The sequence below is a fragment of the Osmerus mordax genome, chromosome 13, assembly GCF_038355195.1.
Source record: "Osmerus mordax isolate fOsmMor3 chromosome 13, fOsmMor3.pri, whole genome shotgun sequence".
Classification (NCBI taxonomy): domain Eukaryota; kingdom Metazoa; phylum Chordata; class Actinopteri; order Osmeriformes; family Osmeridae; genus Osmerus; species Osmerus mordax.
This window is the reverse complement of record NC_090062.1, coordinates 797765-816463: the sequence shown is the minus strand read 5'-3', so window position 1 is coordinate 816463 and position 18699 is coordinate 797765. Positions and strand designations below refer to the sequence as shown.

General features: G+C 42.0%; 2 protein-coding genes and 1 pseudogene across 2 annotated transcripts in view; 1 reads left to right on the top strand and 2 right to left on the bottom strand.

Moving 5' to 3' along the window:
• The window catches only part of syt7b (synaptotagmin VIIb), a 210488-nt gene that overhangs the window by 4952 nt on the left and 186837 nt on the right, over window positions 1–18699 (bottom strand). The gene's annotated exons all lie outside the window — the stretch shown is intronic.
• On the bottom strand, window positions 3276–7320 carry LOC136955650 (E3 SUMO-protein ligase KIAA1586-like). The gene is given in 7 exon segments (XM_067249387.1): window positions 3276–3296; window positions 3609–3658; window positions 3661–4495; window positions 4498–4648; window positions 4650–4789; window positions 6463–6707; window positions 7308–7320. Coding segments are annotated over 7 exon segments (1455 nt in total).
• LOC136955649 (piggyBac transposable element-derived protein 4-like) lies at window positions 15709–16857 on the top strand (annotated as a pseudogene).

The window sequence follows — 18699 nt, the reverse complement described above, 5'->3', positions numbered from 1 at the left end:
ACAGGGACATTCCCCCCGAGGCAAGTAGGGTGAAGTGCCTTGCCCAAGGACACAACGTAATTTGGCATGGCTGGGAATCGAACTGGCAACCTTCAGATTACTAGCCCGACTCCCTCACCACTCAGCCATCTGACTCCACAAGTTCCAGTCGATTGACGATGCGTCTATGTTTTATGCAGAACTAGTTTCTTCAGAGCGTAATAGGATTTTGGTGGCACGGTTCGACACGTAATCCTTCTACACCAATAAGGTAGCTGCTTTTTGTCAACATGGATGGATATGGTTGTCAAATAGAGGATGGGACCTTGCACGTTAGTGTTTCCTATGTTTATTTTGCCGTGGCGGCCCGCCATGACTACATTTCTGCCGCCATGGTATCAGAAATAGGGCTGTACAAAATTTTAGGACGTCTATGTGATTGTTAGAGTGCATGTCGGAGAATAGCATGGATACGCGCTTCACACCGCAGTTGAGATTGTGTGTCTTTGAGAAGTCGTATAGCTAACTTGTCAGTTAATTTAAGCCTGTTATTGTATTATTCTATATTCTTGCTAATTTAAATTAAGTTAACTGGTGATCTGTATTATTCCCCTGCTAGCTAAATTGCACATGTCTGTTGATTCGATAGCGATTGCTGCCTTTGCTTACGTTTGAATTTTCGGTGCATTACTATGCAGAAGTAGTTTTAATTAATAAATAGTGGGTTTATTGTTATTATTTGCTACAGAATGCTTATCCTATCAAGCTCAAATGAAGCAGACAGTGTACATGCTTTCGAGTACCTTAATCGATAGGCTACTGACCAACGTCAATTATTACGTCAATTAATAATTGGCAGCACTTATGCCATTTAGAACATACTTTATGAGTGGAAGGTCTCTAAGTAGCCTAACCTTTTTCCCCTAAAGCCTAAGCTTTAGGGGAAATAGTACGAAAATATGGGCTATATTACATTAGTTATTAAACTAGGCTATCACATTAACCTGGGGGGGGGACAGACTTATGTCGTTGTTGTAACATTCATTCATTCATTCTTCCACAAATGAAAACACTGATCAACCATAAAAACAATCATAATGAAAAATATGAAATATGATATATAAAACTGTACAAAACAGAATAAGGAATAACAGATTAAGGACACTCAGTCCTCACTGTCAGTGTCAGGACAGTTATCTCCCAGTTCCTCAGTTTCTTTTGTGTTGGCACAATTACAACAACGACATAAGTCTGTGCAACACAGTCCTGCAGAAAAACATGAACATCTGCCTGTCTCACACGCACTTTTGCAGCCGCAGTGTATCACATGCAAAACACTGTCAGGGGCCGAATTTCTGTTACGTGCAAGGTCCCATCCTCTATTTGCCAAACATATCCATCCATGTTGACAAAAAGCAGCTACCTTATTGGTGTAGAACGATCACGTGTCGAACCGTGCCACCAAAATCCTATTACGCTCTGAAGAAACTAGTTCTGCATAAAACATAGACGCAACGATAATCGACTGGAATTTCAGCGACAAACTTTTTTTGGTAGCTTAGCTAGAATCGTTCTTTTTTATGAGCTAAAGATTGTGTAGATGCCAGACTGTGGAGCAGGAATCATTTTCTAAAAGACTTTTCGTGGTTCACCTTGCAGCCTAAAGGCTGAATTTCGGAAAAGAGACTTCAGATACAGTATAAGGGGACCACTAAGGCCTATATAAAAGCATCCAAAAACAGCATGTCATGGGATCTTTAATACTATTAACTAATATGGAACCAAGATCAACTAAGCACTAAGTAATAGCAAATTTAGTACAAAGGTAGTTCCTTAGTAGGTATTTGATTGTTACTAAATAAATATATCCTCATTGAGAACTACTTGTGAACTATGACCAATAAAGAAAGAACAACCAATTAATTACTAAGCACAAAAGTAACATGTCTAAAAAGTGAACAATTAGTTTTAACTCTTAACATGGTCATAGCATTTCAGAAGCTTGTGCTTCAAATGGGTTCTTTGTGGAAACCAGTTTATGAATATTATATCCCCCCAAATACGTTAGCTACAAGTTGAGATTGTGACTAGTACTCTTACCAAAAGATTGGACGTATATGTTCTCTGTTTATTTCAATCTTAAACATAGAATAATACAAATAATGATCATTTGTTTAAAAAAATATATAATTAGGAAGTGATGCTGATTTCATGATTGGATTACTTCACTGTTATGAGCTCTTGAGTGTCAGTTCAATGTCTCAGACTCCAAAGACCTACCTTTATGTTACAGTAGCCGCCTGAGGAGGACTTATCTTTAGGATATGAATTTTAACATTGATGTTCTCTTGTCAAAAACAATTTTCATCCTTAATGAAAACATGGGCTGCGTGACGCCTGATGGAGCTGAAGCTCCGCCTCCTCAAATTTATTGAATTTAGCAACAAGAGCAACACTAGCTAAATCAATTGCAGTTATCAGAACAGCCATACCTGCAGTCTCTGAGTGTTTAATGTGTTAATGACTTTGTCTTTGCATTGTACCAGCTGAGTAACAGAATGCAACCGTCTGTGATCTGACATAGATCGGTCGCTGTGACGTAGATCGGTCGGGTTTTGGCTCCACCTATACAAAACCTGGGCTGAGAACAGAAGAGAAACTGTTCAACGGTCTAACTCCACATTTCGGTGCAACAAAGTTTTCGCGCTTTGCACATGCTTTCAAGAACTACTTTCACACGTATATAATGTACTTAGAAGCAAATCATGGAATTTGCTTTACAGGATCTTACAGCCTCATTGCACCGAAATTGGTTGCAGTTCCACTAGAGTTCCACTGGGGGTGATTGCGGGCGAGTGCAAAATAAATGGGAGTCTATGGAGCTCGATGGCTAAATTTGTCTTTTTCACCTGATTGTCATTGAGAAATCTCAGATTTGGGGCAACATTAGCAACATCATTAGCAAACCAAAACTCTTTCTAGCACGTGTATTGACAGGGAGAGCCTAACCTGTCATCTGTGTTGTCGATGCTTCGAGAGAAAAAAGGAAGTGACAGAGATTGCCGTAAAGCAGTATCTCTGGCCATACAATGTGTATGACGTCATTGACATTTTAAAAAGCTTTTTAGAACAAAAAGGCGACTGAAAAAAACACCCAGCTGTGTGTTTTTTTTGGCCTCCCCTTTAGAATTCGACATGCAAATTACTAGACAAAAAATGTAATCCTGAGAAAAGTGGATTTTGAGGGGTATAGCTCCTTAGACCTCCATTTATTCTGCACTCGCCCGCTAGCACCCTTATATGGAACTAGAGTGGAACTGCAACATGTTCAGAAGCCGTAAGTTTCCAGAGAGTGGGAGTTCTCCCCATATTATACATTCTCTATAATATCTCCCTGTCAATACACATGCTAGAAAGAGTTTTGGTTTGCTAATAATGTTGCTAATGCTCTGACATTCCCATCTCTATAAGTCACTACAGAGATGGGTGGGCAGCCTGGTAGTCTACAATGCTTTCCAAATATGTTTGTACTCAGGGATCTGAGGTGTGCATTTCCTCCTTGGTTTTGTGGCGGAGCGATGGCATCTTCTCCATGTTGTCACATACTTTCTTGACTCAAAAAGTCTTACAGGGGGCCCATTGATGCTGATCATCATCAAATTGCTCACATGTACAACAACAGTCTAGATCTCTTGTCTGTGCAAACATTGTTCATGAGACTGAAGCCACTTTCACACTCAGCAGTGCTGCAAGGGATGGTCTGCATGCATCTTATGAGAGGTTTTAGGCTTTCAGGCTCACTGTCTGGGTGCTCAAGGAAATCTCTCATTCCGTTTACTGCTTGCTCTTCACAAAGATTGAACCGCCTGCACAGTCTTTTTACTTGTGCCTCCACATGCCGTATGCCAGGTGTTGATGGCCAGTTGCTTATATCCAGAATGCTGAGATCATGAAGCAGGGTGTCTTTGAATGATGCCAGCACTCTGATGGTGCGCTTCAGAAGCTGGTCTGCTCTCAAGAGTGTGACTGAATGGGCCTGGAGTTGCTGGGACAGGTTTGCAAGCTCAGACAGTGCATCATACATGAGTCCAAGGTCACACAGAAATTCCTTGCTTTACATACAACGTGCCAGGCCTCTGTAAGTTTGTCTCTCTTTGTTGTTTCTTGTTTTGTCTCCTGCAGCATTTTCAAAGTGTCTGTTGAGTGCTTCATAGGATCTCCACACACCCTTTACAGAACGGAAGCTGCTGGCCACCCATCGCGTAGATAAAACTCTGCCAATTTTCAGGTCTTCTGAGCCCACTTGCGCTGCTTCCAGAAGCTCCCGTGAATTTTTATTAGACTGACTGTACAGGTTGTGGATCTTCTCCATAAAGGCTTTGAAGTGATTCACTGCCTGAACCTCATCCACAGCATCAGATACAGCCAATGCCAAACGGTAGTTCATGCAGTGCCATGTGAAGATGTTAGGGTACCTTGCAGTGAGCCTGGTTGCCACACCAGAGTTCTTGCCTACAGTAACATGACACTGGCTCCATCAGAAACAAATGAGACCCAATTTGTTTGAAGCCATTCTTCACTGAAGCCTGCAGTGTCTAGACAGTTAAGTAGAGCTTCTTCTATACCCTCTGCCCTTTGGCTCTCCAGCTCAACTAGCTCTAGGAACACAAATTCCATTTACTGAGGCTTTAACGTTTACAATCATGGCAGATTTGTGGCGGAGAGATGTAGCCTCGTCAATGAGAACAGGCAATTTGCTTGGAGATGACACAATAGTGTTAACTATTTTGTTCTGCATCTCTTTTGCTATGTGTTACCAACTAGTACCAACTGTCAAACTTTCTCTCTCAGAACAACCTGCTTGAACCCAACCAATCGGGCTTCAAGACTGGCCACTCCACAGAGACTGTCCTCCTTTCAGTCACCACTGCCCTCCAGTCTGCCAGAGCGGCTTCCAGGTCATCCGTCATCATTCTGCTGGACCTTTCTGCAGCGTTTGATACGGTTAACCACCAGATCCTGCTCTCCAGACTTTCTGAGATGGGCATCACTGGCACTGCACTCCAGTGGATCTCATCCTACCTGTCGGGAAGATCCTACCAGGTCTCCTGGGGAGGCAAACTGTCAGGCCCTCGCCAGCTCTCCACTGGTGTCCCACAGGGCTCCGTCCTTGGACCCCTCCTCTTCTCTCTGTACACCACCTCACTTGGACCAATCATCACCTCCCATGGCTTCTCCTACCACTGCTACGCTGACGACACGCAGCTGTACCTGTCATTCCCCCCGACCGATCCGGGGATCTCAGCTAGGATTGAGGCCTGCCTCGCAGACATCTCCGCCTGGATGACCAAGCACCACCTCCAGCTGAACCTCGCCAAAACAGAATTTCTCATCATCCCGGCTAAACCCTCCATCTCCCACGATCTCTCAATCACCCTGGGATCTGCGACGGTGACCCCTTCATCCTCTGCCAGGAACCTTGGGGTTACCATGGACGACGAGCTCTCCCTCACGGTCCACATTGGTGCAGTCTCCCGGTCGTGTAGATTCACCCTCTACAACATCCGGAAGATCAGGAGATACCTGTCTGAGCACTCCACTCAGCTGCTAGTCCAAGCACTTGTCCTCTCAAAGTTGGACTATTGCAACTCGCTGCTCGCTGGTCTCCCAGCATGTTTTACCCGCCCTCTTCAGAGGATTCAGAACGCAGCGGCCCGCCTGGTCTACAATCTACCCAGACGCTCCCATGTTACTCCACTCCTCATCTCTCTCCACTGGCTACCTATCATGGCCCGTATCAGATTCAAGACCCTGGTACTGACCTTCCGAGCAGTGAACGGGACTGCACCCGTCTACATCAAGTCTCTCCTTGCAGCCTTACACCCCCACCCGTCACCTACGGTCTTCTTCAGACAACCGCCTGGTGGTCCCAACGCTCAATACCGCCCGGTCCCAACACAAACTCTTCTCCTGTCTGGCCCCCCCAGTGGTGGAATCAACTCCCCACCTCCATCAGAGACACTGACTGTCTCTCCACCTTCAAGAAAAGGCTCAAGACGCACTTGTTCCGGGAGTACAACGGTACTTAGGAATGGTTCGCTTGACCCGATGTTAGTTTCCTCAAGGATCACAATGACTCTTGCTTAGAGACTTGTTGCTCTTGTGGTTAGTGGTAACTGATTAAAAAAAATTGTACTCGCTGTGATATATTGTTTTTATTATTGTTGCTTGTTTTTTTCCACAGGTACACTTGCACTTATAGCGGTTCATGTTGTTTAATTGTAACTTGTTTAACTACATGCTCTTATGGTTCTTCCCTTTGGCACTTACTTTGGTTGTTCACAATGTGTGCTTCATGTTTTGGCTACTCGCAATGTTTTTGTGGCTATCTTGTTGTTATGATCAGTGACCTATGCACTTTGTAAAGCTCTCTCTTGGAAGTCACTTTGGTTAAAAGCGTCTGCTAAATGAATAAATGTAAATGTGTTCCACGATTTTTGTGGAACTGTACCTTGAGTGGAGACTAGTGCCCATGTTAACACCATTTTGTTCCTGAAGCTCAATAAGATTGTCATGGTCAGTGAAAGGTCGGTTCATCTTTGCAAGGTAGTATGCTGTTCTAAATACAGCATCTGTCTCAGCCAACACAGTCTCTGACTTAGTTTTCACCAAAGTTCCAAGTACATCCTGCCTATCCTTTTCAGTGAGTTCCTGGGCTATTTCATATTCTTTTAATTTTGTTACACAAAGAAGAAAGAGCTGTGGATCTGTTTGTACTGGATGACTGGATCTTAAAGTACACCCATTCCTCAGATATGGATCATCTTTTTTCAGTAAGGATGGTGGTTGATTTTGTTGAGCTGCAGAACGCATAACCTGGAAGTATACAAAACCATGACTAATATCATCATTCAAGTTTTGTATCTATTAGCAATAACATCTGCTTAACAGGGCCCAAATTTAATCAAAAGTAATCTGTATTTGTCTGTATTACTCTGAGGAAGATGCTGTGGCATCAAAACGTCAGTAGTTTTTAATTAGTAAACATGTCCTAGAGCTTCATTTTTGGCATGGTTTCAGTCTGTGAGTGCTCTAACTATTCCTTGATTTTTATTACCATATAGTAATTCAATTGTGTAATGTAATGCACATTTAAGATGACCATGAATTTACTCTCATTTGCATTGTAATTGACCTTATGAATTTCCATTGCTTATATCAACTTAACATGTGTGCTAATATCTACCTAACTTTCTGTCCCTCCACTCTAACCAAGGATGCCTGTTTTTAAACTCCCTAGCCTGACTTTCCGTCCACAGAGTTCTCACCATCTCTTATCATCTGAGACAAGGAAATATAAACGTTGTATTCTGTTTACTGCTGTACTCAGGCACACGCACAGACACACAATATCATATATAAGTTACTGACACTTACAAGGTAACAATAACGTTGTGGTAGAATTTTCTGGGTGGTTGTCTGTGGTAACGTTTACGATCGGGTCATCATGACCTGAGGTGGGAGCTGGAGTGTCACCCGACCGACAGACTTTTGAAAACACTTTAGTGTTATTTGGATCTGTTTACGTTTCATATCTCGTTATTTTAAAACGTAGTTCAAACTCTACATATACACCCCATTTGAGGTGTATAGCTCCATAGACCTCCATTCATTCTGCACTCTGCAGAATGAATGGTGAGCGCCCTCATATGGAACCAGAGTGGAACTGCAACCAGTTCAGAACCCGGAAGTTTCCCGAGGGTGGCATTCTCTGGCTACATCTAGCCAGTGTCTCGGATTTCTTGCCTGGGGTGTGTAAAAGTTGTATTTCGATTAGACGGTATTTCCGTTAGCATCACTCAGTATCTGGTCGCATACTTGCTGTCTCTACAATTTCATATTTCACTCAATACATCAAAAACATACAGTATCATTGCGTTTTCTAGATGAGCATGCTGCATCTAGCCAGTGTCTCAGACTTCTTGCATGGGGTGTATTTAAATTGTATTTTGATTAGTGGTGGGCATAGATTATTTTTTTTAATCTAGATTAATCTCACTGTAATCTTGGCGTTACAGTTTTTCTCCATTGCTTTGGCTCAATTCTTGAAACAGAAATGACATTCTCAAAGCTCTAAGTGCATTTGACAAAATAGCCTATATGGTTCAGCACAAATACATAGATCACCTTCAAAAGGTCATATCTCACCCAAAACAGTTAACTCATGCTTCAAAACCAAATCATTTTCTCATATAAATAGTCAGTGCCCCCAAAATGAAAAGTTCCTTCTCGATTGATTTGGCCCATCTCTCGAGAAAAAAGTGGACATTCTCAAAGCTTTAAATACATTTGCCAAAATAACCTAGATGGTTCAGCAAAACACCATGGCACACCTGCAAAGGGTCATCTTTCTCCTAAAACAGACAACTCATCAGTCAAAACTAAATCCTTTTCTCATACAAATAGTCAGTGACCCCAAAATGAAAAGTCCCTTTGGCATTGTGTAAACACTGCAGGTCAAAATGATTAGATGTTTTGTCAGTATGGCAGTGGACCTTAAAAATATCCCTCATGTGCACTGTGTTACAGTTACTGTAGTAGATGTTTTCTTTCCAGAATACTATGTGTCTTCAATCTACCCAGACGCTCCCATGTTACCCCGCTCCTCATCTCCCTCCACTGGCTTCCCATCACGGCCCGTATCAGATTCAAGACCCTGGTACTGACCTTCCGAGTGGTGAATGGGACTGCACCCGACAACATCAAGTCTCTCCTCCAGCCTTACACCCCCACCCACCACCTACGGTCTTCTTCTGACAACCGTCTGGTGGTCCCACCTCTCAAGAGTGCCCGCTCCCAACCCAAGCTCTTCTCCTGTCTGGCCGCCCAATGGTGGAATCACCTCCCCACCTCCACCTTCAAGAACTATGTTTCTTCCCATTGGCACTTATTTGCTTTTCACAATGTATGCTTCATGTTTTGGCTACCCACAATGTTTTTGGGGCTACCTCATTGTTTATGATCATTGACCTTATGCACTTTTGTAAAGTTCTCTCTTGGAAGTCGCTTTGGATAAAAGCGTCTGCTAAATGAATAAATTTAAAATGTAAATGTGTATCTAACAGAAAAAACATGACAGTAATTCAAAGTAGCCTACAAGGTTTCACATCACATACTGCACTCACACTGCTTTGGAAATTGTTACTGTAATTGCCATACATTGTGGTTACTGTAACATGAAATGTGTACAGCACAATATAATGTCATACAATACAGTTTTTCTCCATTGCTTTGGCTCAATTCTTGAAACAGAAATGACATTCTCAAAGCTCTAAGTGCATTTGACAAAATAGCCTATATGGTTCAGCACAAATACATAGATCAACTTCAAAAGGTCATATCTCACCCAAAACAGTTAACTCATGCTTCAAAACCAAATCATTTTCTCATATAAATAGTCAGTGCCCCCAAAATGAAAAGTTCCTTCTCGATTGATTTGGCCCATCTCTCGAGAAAAAAGTGGACATTCTCAAAGCTTTAAATACATTTGCCAAAATAACCTAGATGGTTCAGCAAAACACCATGGCACACCTGCAAAGGGTCATCTTTCTCCTAAAACAGACAACTCATCAGTCAAAACTAAATCCTTTTCTCATACAAATAGTCAGTGACCCCAAAATGAAAAGTCCCTTTGGCATTGTGTAAACACTGCAGGTCAAAATGATTAGATGTTTTGTCAGTATGGCAGTGGACCTTAAAAATATCCCTCATGTGCACTGTGTTACAGTTACTGTAGTAGATGTTTTCTTTCCAGAATACTATGTGTCTTCAATCTACCCAGACGCTCCCATGTTACCCCGCTCCTCATCTCCCTCCACTGGCTTCCCATCACGGCCCGTATCAGATTCAAGACCCTGGTACTGACCTTCCGAGTGGTGAATGGGACTGCACCCGACAACATCAAGTCTCTCCTCCAGCCTTACACCCCCACCCACCACCTACGGTCTTCTTCTGACAACCGTCTGGTGGTCCCACCTCTCAAGAGTGCCCGCTCCCAACCCAAGCTCTTCTCCTGTCTGGCCGCCCAATGGTGGAATCACCTCCCCACCTCCACCTTCAAGAACTATGTTTCTTCCCATTGGCACTTATTTGCTTTTCACAATGTATGCTTCATGTTTTGGCTACCCACAATGTTTTTGGGGCTACCTCATTGTTTATGATCATTGACCTTATGCACTTTTGTAAAGTTCTCTCTTGGAAGTCGCTTTGGATAAAAGCGTCTGCTAAATGAATAAATTTAAAATGTAAATGTGTATCTAACAGAAAAAACATGACAGTAATTCAAAGTAGCCTACAAGGTTTCACATCACATACTGCACTCACACTGCTTTGGAAATTGTTACTGTAATTGCCATACATTGTGGTTACTGTAACATGAAATGTGTACAGCACAATATAATGTCATACAATAAGCACATCAAAACATAACATAACATAACATTATGTTTAACCTACACTACCAACACATACAGTAAGAAAGTAAAGCAAAGCTGGAGTTTCACTAGTTGTCGTCCTCACTTTCCTGCTCATCCTCATGCTCCTGTCTGTCTGGCCACAGATTTCATCGACATCACATCTGATGTTCTCCCTTGCGATGCAACAGGAGAAGAATCATTGTGCATGCCGCAACCATCCCCTACACTGATCTGCTGTGACATGATCACAAGCAGCATCCATTGCCTGGAGCAGGGACCTCTGGTTTTGAGCCCAATGCTCATAGACCCTCCACCTACATGCAGAAAAAAACTCCTCGATAGGATTGAGGAATGGGGAGTAAGGTGATGAGCACCATAAGCATTCTTGGATGGGCAGTGAACCTTGATGAGTGGGCCACGGTGGAAGCTTACATTGTCCCACACAATGACAAATGTAAGCAAGTGAGGCCCTACCAAACCGCTCTCATGTAGAGGGATAAGATCGGAGTGCAGGTGGTCCAAGAACACCAGGTTCTTCTGGGTATTGTATGGGCCAAGACTGGGAATGTGGGTGACTACACCATTCTCTGAAATGGCAGCACACATGGTGATGTTGCCCCCGAGCTGGCCTGGGACAAGCTCTATATATTTGATGGAAGCATTTATACTCCTGGATAGCTCCTGTCAGCTAACTAAACTTACTGTGTGATTGGTGATCGGATGTGTCCCCTTGTTTAGTAAAGTTCTAGTTGCACCTGACAATGACTGTAACCAGTTGATCCAAGAGATCCATATTACAGTATATACCATGATGTTTTTCATGGTATTATGTGCCTGAAAGATTTTGACAGTGGAGTGAACTATTGTGCAGGTGATGATGTACACAAGGAAATTATGCCAATATGTTTTGCAGCGAATAACCACTTGACTGAGAAGCAACAGTCAGTTTAGACCAGCAAGATATATTCAATTGGTAATTGGCCTAACTGAAGGCAATTGTACTTAACCATTTCAAAGATGTGCTAAATCATTTGAAATGTGTGCAAACTGTAGGCAATTGCACTTGTCATTTACGAGGATGTGCTAATACAATTGCAATTTGATTAAAGGAATGAAAAATTCCAATCGTTTGTGAACAACTGCCCAGTGGTTTGGAGGTTTGCACGTGTTGTTTTGAGAATGTCATTTCTGTTTCGTGAAATGAGCCAAAGCAATGGGGAAAAACTGTAATCTAGTAATCTAGATTAAAATGGCTCATTTGAATTCCGCCGAAGGCATTCAGAATATGTGTGCTACCCAAATAATGACTAAAAGTAATTCTTTGAGAACGGGTTTCTCAAGCCAGGTGGGGCATTAGACCAGGAGCTCATCTCCTGTTTCCAAAATGCATCACAAACTGCTTGAGAAAGCTGTTCTACTATGATAATTGGTGATGAAAATAAATTATGTTCAATAAGACGTACTTGTGTTTCTTATATACTAGTGTAATAATTGGACCAACACGCTGTTCCTATTGGTCCAGAAGACGTTCTCAAAAGTTAATAAATCCATTTATATACCTCCTGAAAGTTCGCAGAGGTAAATAAACGTTTACGGACCTAGCAAAAAGCGGTTGCCTTGGAGATGTAGCCATTGACCTTAACAACGTGGCATCTGCTCGGCAACAAAGTAGCCTAAATTGCCTAAAAAGAAACTAAAACAACCAAATATGGTTTTTGCACAGGTCCGCAAACGCCCCGCAATTGCTTCCCGTTTTAAAGAAGTATCTGAAGCAGACAGAAGACAAATTGATGTTGTTGATATGTTGCCTTGGAGATGTAGTGACGCAACCAGTGCAAGTGCAACTGATTGCTCTGACAGCATGGCGTCTGCTCCAGATTCAACCTGTTTGATTTGTGATCTTCCCACGTATTGTTGTAGTATATAAGAAACCAAATGTTTACTCCTCGCTTTGTCGCCTCGATTTGTTAAAACGATTTGTTTGTAACGTAACAATTGTAAAAAACGTTTTAACAAATCTCGGTTTACAAAGGCGTTTGCAGACCTGTCGAGGAGTAAACATTTGCTGTTTATTAACTGTTTATTAGATTAGTTAGCTTGGCTGATAGAGCTGTGCTGACGGGCTTGCCTCGGTTGCACTCAAACATCGTAGTTTAAAGATCCTGTAAAGCAAATTCCATGTTTTGCTTCTAAGTACATTATATACGTGTGAAATGAGTTCCTGAAAGCATGTGCAAAGCGCTAAAACTTTGTCACACTGAAATGTGGAGTTAAACCGAAGAACAATTTCTCTTCCGTTTTCAGATCAGGTTTTAATGGCCGGAGCCAAAAAATGCCCTATCTACGTTTTTTCGCCCTATCTACGTCAGATCACTGAATGGCTCCTCCTGCTGTACTGTTATTGTAGCCTAGATCAGCTACCTAGCTAGCTTCAGGATGTCTCCCACCACCCGCAGCTGCATCTTCCCTGGATGCAAGAACTCCAGCTGCGCTGCAACGCCATTTAAGTTCCCTATTGATAATGAAAGGAAAAATAGGTGGATAGATTTTGTGAAGAGCCACGCTCATGGAAAGCTTCGGATAAACTCCAACAGCCGCCTCTGCACTGACAATTTCACGGCGGACAGTTTTAATATGGACCAGAGACAGACGGGGTTCACCAACACACGGCTTTTGTTGCAGCGCAGAGCCGTACCGAGCATCGCCCCTCCGGCCGTTCATCCTCCGGTCGCACCTGGACCATCCACCGCCGCCAGCAGTTCATCACTCGTGTGCTTGTTATAATTATACTAGATAACTTTTCCAGAGGTATCTCTGCTATGAGTTAGTGCAAACCGCTAAATTGATATTAGGCTACTCGTGTAGAATGATGGTATTTTGGTGAAATGGTAGCTAATGATTTAGAAGTAGCCTAGTTGCCTAGCTGCTGTCTCTGGTGACCATTTTAACTGTTACAGCTCAGGAGAACATTTCATTTATATGCATCTGTATGTTTCACTCATTGAACAAATAAATTCTAATTCTATACGGTTTTGTTCGGCTTGACAGGGCGTCCATTATCTGGGTCGGAGTTAAGCACGAGGCAGCGAGGGGCGGAGCTTCAGCTCCTTCAGGCGACACACCCCCCCAGTCTCAAGCAGAGAAGACTGCAGATGTTTTCACGATTTCAAAGCCTAATTTAACATACTTGTCTGTGTTATTTTTTCATTCGAATTTGGATGGGTAGTTAATAACACATTATTCTGTGGTGTGGCGAACTTAAAACTCGTTTCCAGGTCCACTTTACAGGATCTTTAACGACGACTCTTCCCCATAGAGTTAATATTACTAGAGGAAGCAACTTTTGTCTTCCAAGATGGCGTCCCCATTCTATGAAAAGTGCTCAGTGGCGCAGTGAGGCAAGCGAGAGCACGAAACAGGACCACGCCATCTTTCCACTTCCGACTCTTCCGGTCTAGCTTTAAACAGTGGCTCTTTTTTCCCCTAGCTCCAAGACCTTGTGCACGCTTGCAACTAGCTGTACACGTCATACTTTGCGACAACCAGTCGCGAGCATAGATTTATATGGTTGCGAGCGTGTGAGGCATTGCAGTGGCAGAATGGGGTACAAGTCCGATAAGAATCAGAGACATGATGCAAACTTTACGGAAATGTATGCTTTCACTGTATAGTATTCCTTTCACTTGGTTTTTAGAAATAGGCTATAGGCTAAATAGGCTATAGGGCTATTTTAGATGGAACTCATCACATATGCTTTTTTTCTTTGTGATATGAGTATGATTTCCAACGCGTTGTATCGGATTAAATAAACTGTTAACATGAACAGCTCCGTCGTTGTTTTTGTAACAGAAATCTTCCATAATGCAGACTTACCATAGCTTACTGTCAACTTTATATTCAAACGAAATGCCACGAAATTCACACTGCCTTCAATTTAACATCAGTGTAGAAATGTGGTCTGTGTTTTATATGTTCCACCTACAAAACCAAACGCCTATTAATGGATATAACGTTATCTAACAAGACTTGGTAATAATGTAATAAATTGAGAAGTGTGCCTAGTCTACTTTATTGAACATGTGCATATTAACAGAACTATATACAAGATGTTTCCATCAGATATAAGTGGGGGTGAAACAGAGTCACTGAGGACCTTCATTGTCCCACAAAAGCAGTCTGGCTTGATGACACGATCAAAAAAAGAATAATGAGTGTGTTTAACAAAAGCTTCTGAAGGCAAGACTAATATTATTCAAATATATATCATTTCCTATTGTGGTTATCAGTTAAAGTATTAATCTTCGTCTTTGCTCCAGATAGACATGTCAACAATCTATGCTCACGCTCAACATAATATTTGCCATCATGTCATGAACGTTTTTACGAAAAATCTAATCTGTTTTAAAATAACGGGAATAAACTATATTAACAACATTTCATGTATGTGTGACAACCATTTGCTAAACTTGCTACAACAGGGCAGGCAACTCAAGCCATTTCTTTCAGCTCCAGGTAAATCGGCTATCGGCCAATGTGAACTTTTGTGCTCGTGCCCTGTTAGTATCCGCGAGCACATTTGCAGGCAACTTTTATTGACGTATTGGTTTCAAACTTACCCAAAGTCAGGAAAAATTATTCTATGAAAAAGCTAGTAGTATGAGCCAGGTTCGAGAATCGAACAAAAATTATTGGGGGAGATAGTTTTGTAAATGTTGACTGGAGTTAATAGAATAAAAATGACCGGAAGAGCCGGAAGTCTAACAAGAAATGCAATACCACCCATAGATATATATAAACACTAGATGTCTCGTCCGCGTTGCCGGACAACGGAGTCGAACGTCCGCACATGGCGGCCATCTTGCGACAGTCAACTCGCTCACCCATAACATTGTGTTGAATCTACATGTACTTTTTAAATGACCATAACTTTCTCAATTTTCAACCGATTTTGAAACGGTTTGGTTTGTTATCAACGTCAGAGATGTCGGTATGTCACTGCATACTTATGAATAATTATGTTTTTTTTTTTTTTATAGAATAGAAGTATGCAGTGGCATAACGACATCTCTGACGTTGATAACAAACCAAACCGTTTCAAAATCGGTTGAAAATTGAGCATGTTAGTAAAAATGTAATATGCTAGTGAAAATGTGCACATGTAAATTAGCTTGCATATTATCCCATTGGAATAAATAACAATTAAATAATGCAAACCTACATACATAAATGAAATTAATTTGTATTTGATTTTATCATGTTTTTATTTCCAGAGCGTTTTTCTTTGCAAAGAGCATTGGAGCTACTTGGGTCAATTGATGGAGACAACTCAGATTTGGACGTGTCTGACAACGATGATCCCATCCTGGATGGCAATTACCAACCATCACCACAGGAGGAAAGCAGACAATATCTGCCAATGAAGCCAAACCCAGTTGGCATAAAGAACTTTGTTTGTGCTACAGCAGATGTGCTTGACTTTGAGCTGTATCAAGGCACAGGTTCACTGATTGAGAAGGTCGAAGAACCAGAGGGCCTGAGTTTGGGAAGCTTAGTCATCGAGCGTCTGTGCCAAACTCTACATCGTGGCACAAAGGTATATTGTGACCGGTTCTTCACCACCATCAAAGGTGCACAACGAATGATGGAGAAAGAGCTGTACATGACTGGTACAATAATGAAGAACCGACTCGCTGAAGCGAAGCATAAGTTACCCAGTGACAAAGCCATGAAAAACGCAGGAAGAGGTACCTCATCAGAAGTTTCCGCTGAAGATGGAAAGTTGTGTGTAGTGAAGTGGTACGACAACAAACCAGTATTGCTGATGTCTGTTGTTCATGGTACATGCCTGAAGACACCTGCCAGCGCTGGGACAAGAAAGTGAAACAATATGTCACTGTCTCGCGACAACATCAAGATGGGTGGAGTTGATTTGATGGATAGAATGATAAGTTACTATCGCATGAGCACCCGTACTAAGAAGTGGACAATGTGGATGGTAATGCACTTCACGGATCTGGCTTTAGCCAACAGCTGGCTACTCTACTGAAAAGACCATGCAATATGTGCTGGACCAAAGACAAGACCCATCCAGTTCCTTCAGTTCCGCATGGAAGTGGCTAAGATCCTCTTGGCCCAGCATCATGGTGCAGATGCAGACCTTTCGACACAGTCAGAGGAAGAAGAAGATTCAAACCAGGGAGTGAAACGTCACGTGACAGAGTTGCCCCATGTCTCGGTCCGCAGGAGGGCTAATGCTCACCTCCCAGAGATGATCGGCCTGAATAATGCAATGTGCTGCAGACAACAAGGTTGCACTGGAAGAACCCGAGTTCGTTGTATGACCTGCAAAGTGTTCTTGTGCTTGCAAACCGAGCGCAACTGTTACTCAGCCTTTCACACATAAGTGATAGCAGTGATTCTCAAGGTGTGTACATGTTCCTTGGTTCCTCCACGTTCTCCGACTCCGTGAAGGTGAATCAATCAGGTGACCTCTGGGCCTCTGTAAGAAGGCCTGGTCCTTCAGTGCTCAATTATCGCAGCCTTTAACATGTTCCCTTTTTTACATTACCAATGCAAAATGTCACATGAGCTACTCACCTACTATGTTTTTTCTTTTTTTCACTATGATGTTCAAAACACATTAGTAGCCTAATGCAAGAGTGACTATTTAAAATGCTTTGAATGTTTTATATTTTGTTACAGACATACAATGTCATCCTGCAACTGTTTTGCAGCATATCAAACGTACCAAACACTATTTTTAACTGTCCAAAATGGACAAAAATTCATTGTTTCCATGTTGTTTTTACTCTTATAGTCAAAACATGTTGAAAAAATACGTGTGTATGTGTTATTAATACATTAAAAAAACAGTCAGGAAAAAACTGCTGTGTTCAAGGCAGAAATAAAGAGTTTTTCATTCTATTACACAAAGGTGACTTTATTGTGTTTAATGGAAATTCGGACCATGAATCCACATAAGTGGACATCATTTTTCTCTAAAAGTACATCATATCAAAAGATGATACTTAGTTTTTATTTTAATTAGGTTCCAATAAGCCCAAATAGCAAAGAGAAATTAAAAATGCATGTAAAAAAACTGCTTGGGCCTTAAGAGGTTAAGTAAGGGGAGTGCCGAACATGTTCTGTCGCCGTTTGACTTCCTACAGCTGTGTAGATGTTTTTGTAGTGTCTCGCGTAGGCTACAGCGTTGCAGTGAGCAACACTGGTTTGAAACCACAGGTAATGATAATTTCACCCAGAAATCGTTTACTTGTAATGTAATGTCATAATAAATCCTACAACGAAAATGTATTTGTGAGGAATGTTTATTTTAACGATTGAAAACAGATGCATCATAGACCACTGTAGTATGTGTTGCCCGGCCAACAGAGGCTAATGTCATGATGCTAATGCGTCAGTGACATAGTAGACTACTGTTTCCGAAAGTAGATGTATTTCCTTAATAAAATCAGGTTATATTGTACATTACACGTCACAATTGTGTGTCATATCACAAAGTAAAATTAGTAAATAGTTATCACCCTGGCCTCTTTGCTTGTGGCGTTTCTACAGCTCCCTTGCAGTAAAGCAGTTAGCTTAGCTATCTCCCAGAAGTTAACGAGCTGCTAAACTAATGTTCTGCTTGAGGTAGTCACGCGAGTTTTCGTGACGTTAGTGACGTAAGTAGCGTCATTGACTGTGGCTAGCAAGTTAGCCACCGTTAGCTTCACTTTTCGCCACAAAAACTTAATTTACATTTACATTTAGTCATTTAGCAGACGCTCTTATCCAGAGCGACTTACAGTAAGTACAGGGACATTCCCCCGAGGCAAGTAGGGTGAAGTGCCTTGCCCAAGGACACAACGTCATTTGGCACGATCAGGAATCAAACTGGCAACCTTCGGATTACTAGCCCGATTCCCCCTAACCGCTCAGCCACCTGATTCCCACTTAAACCATGCAACGGAACGTAAATCCCAATAGAAGCAACTCAATCGCTACCAAGACGAAACTTTTGACACCTAGGTTGTCTATGTAGGCCAAATATTGACTGATTTTTAGGTTGGCAAAAAGAAATAATATATATGTGAGAGAACAAAGGTTGTGCCCTTGCCGAAGGCAAAGCACACCCAATGAGTGGTACTATCAGGAACCCCATGTATTTTGTTATTAGAGTTCTCCGTAAGAGACTAGGACCTCATAGTCTGAGCCCTCACTCCCCACCACAAGAATCCACTCTCTT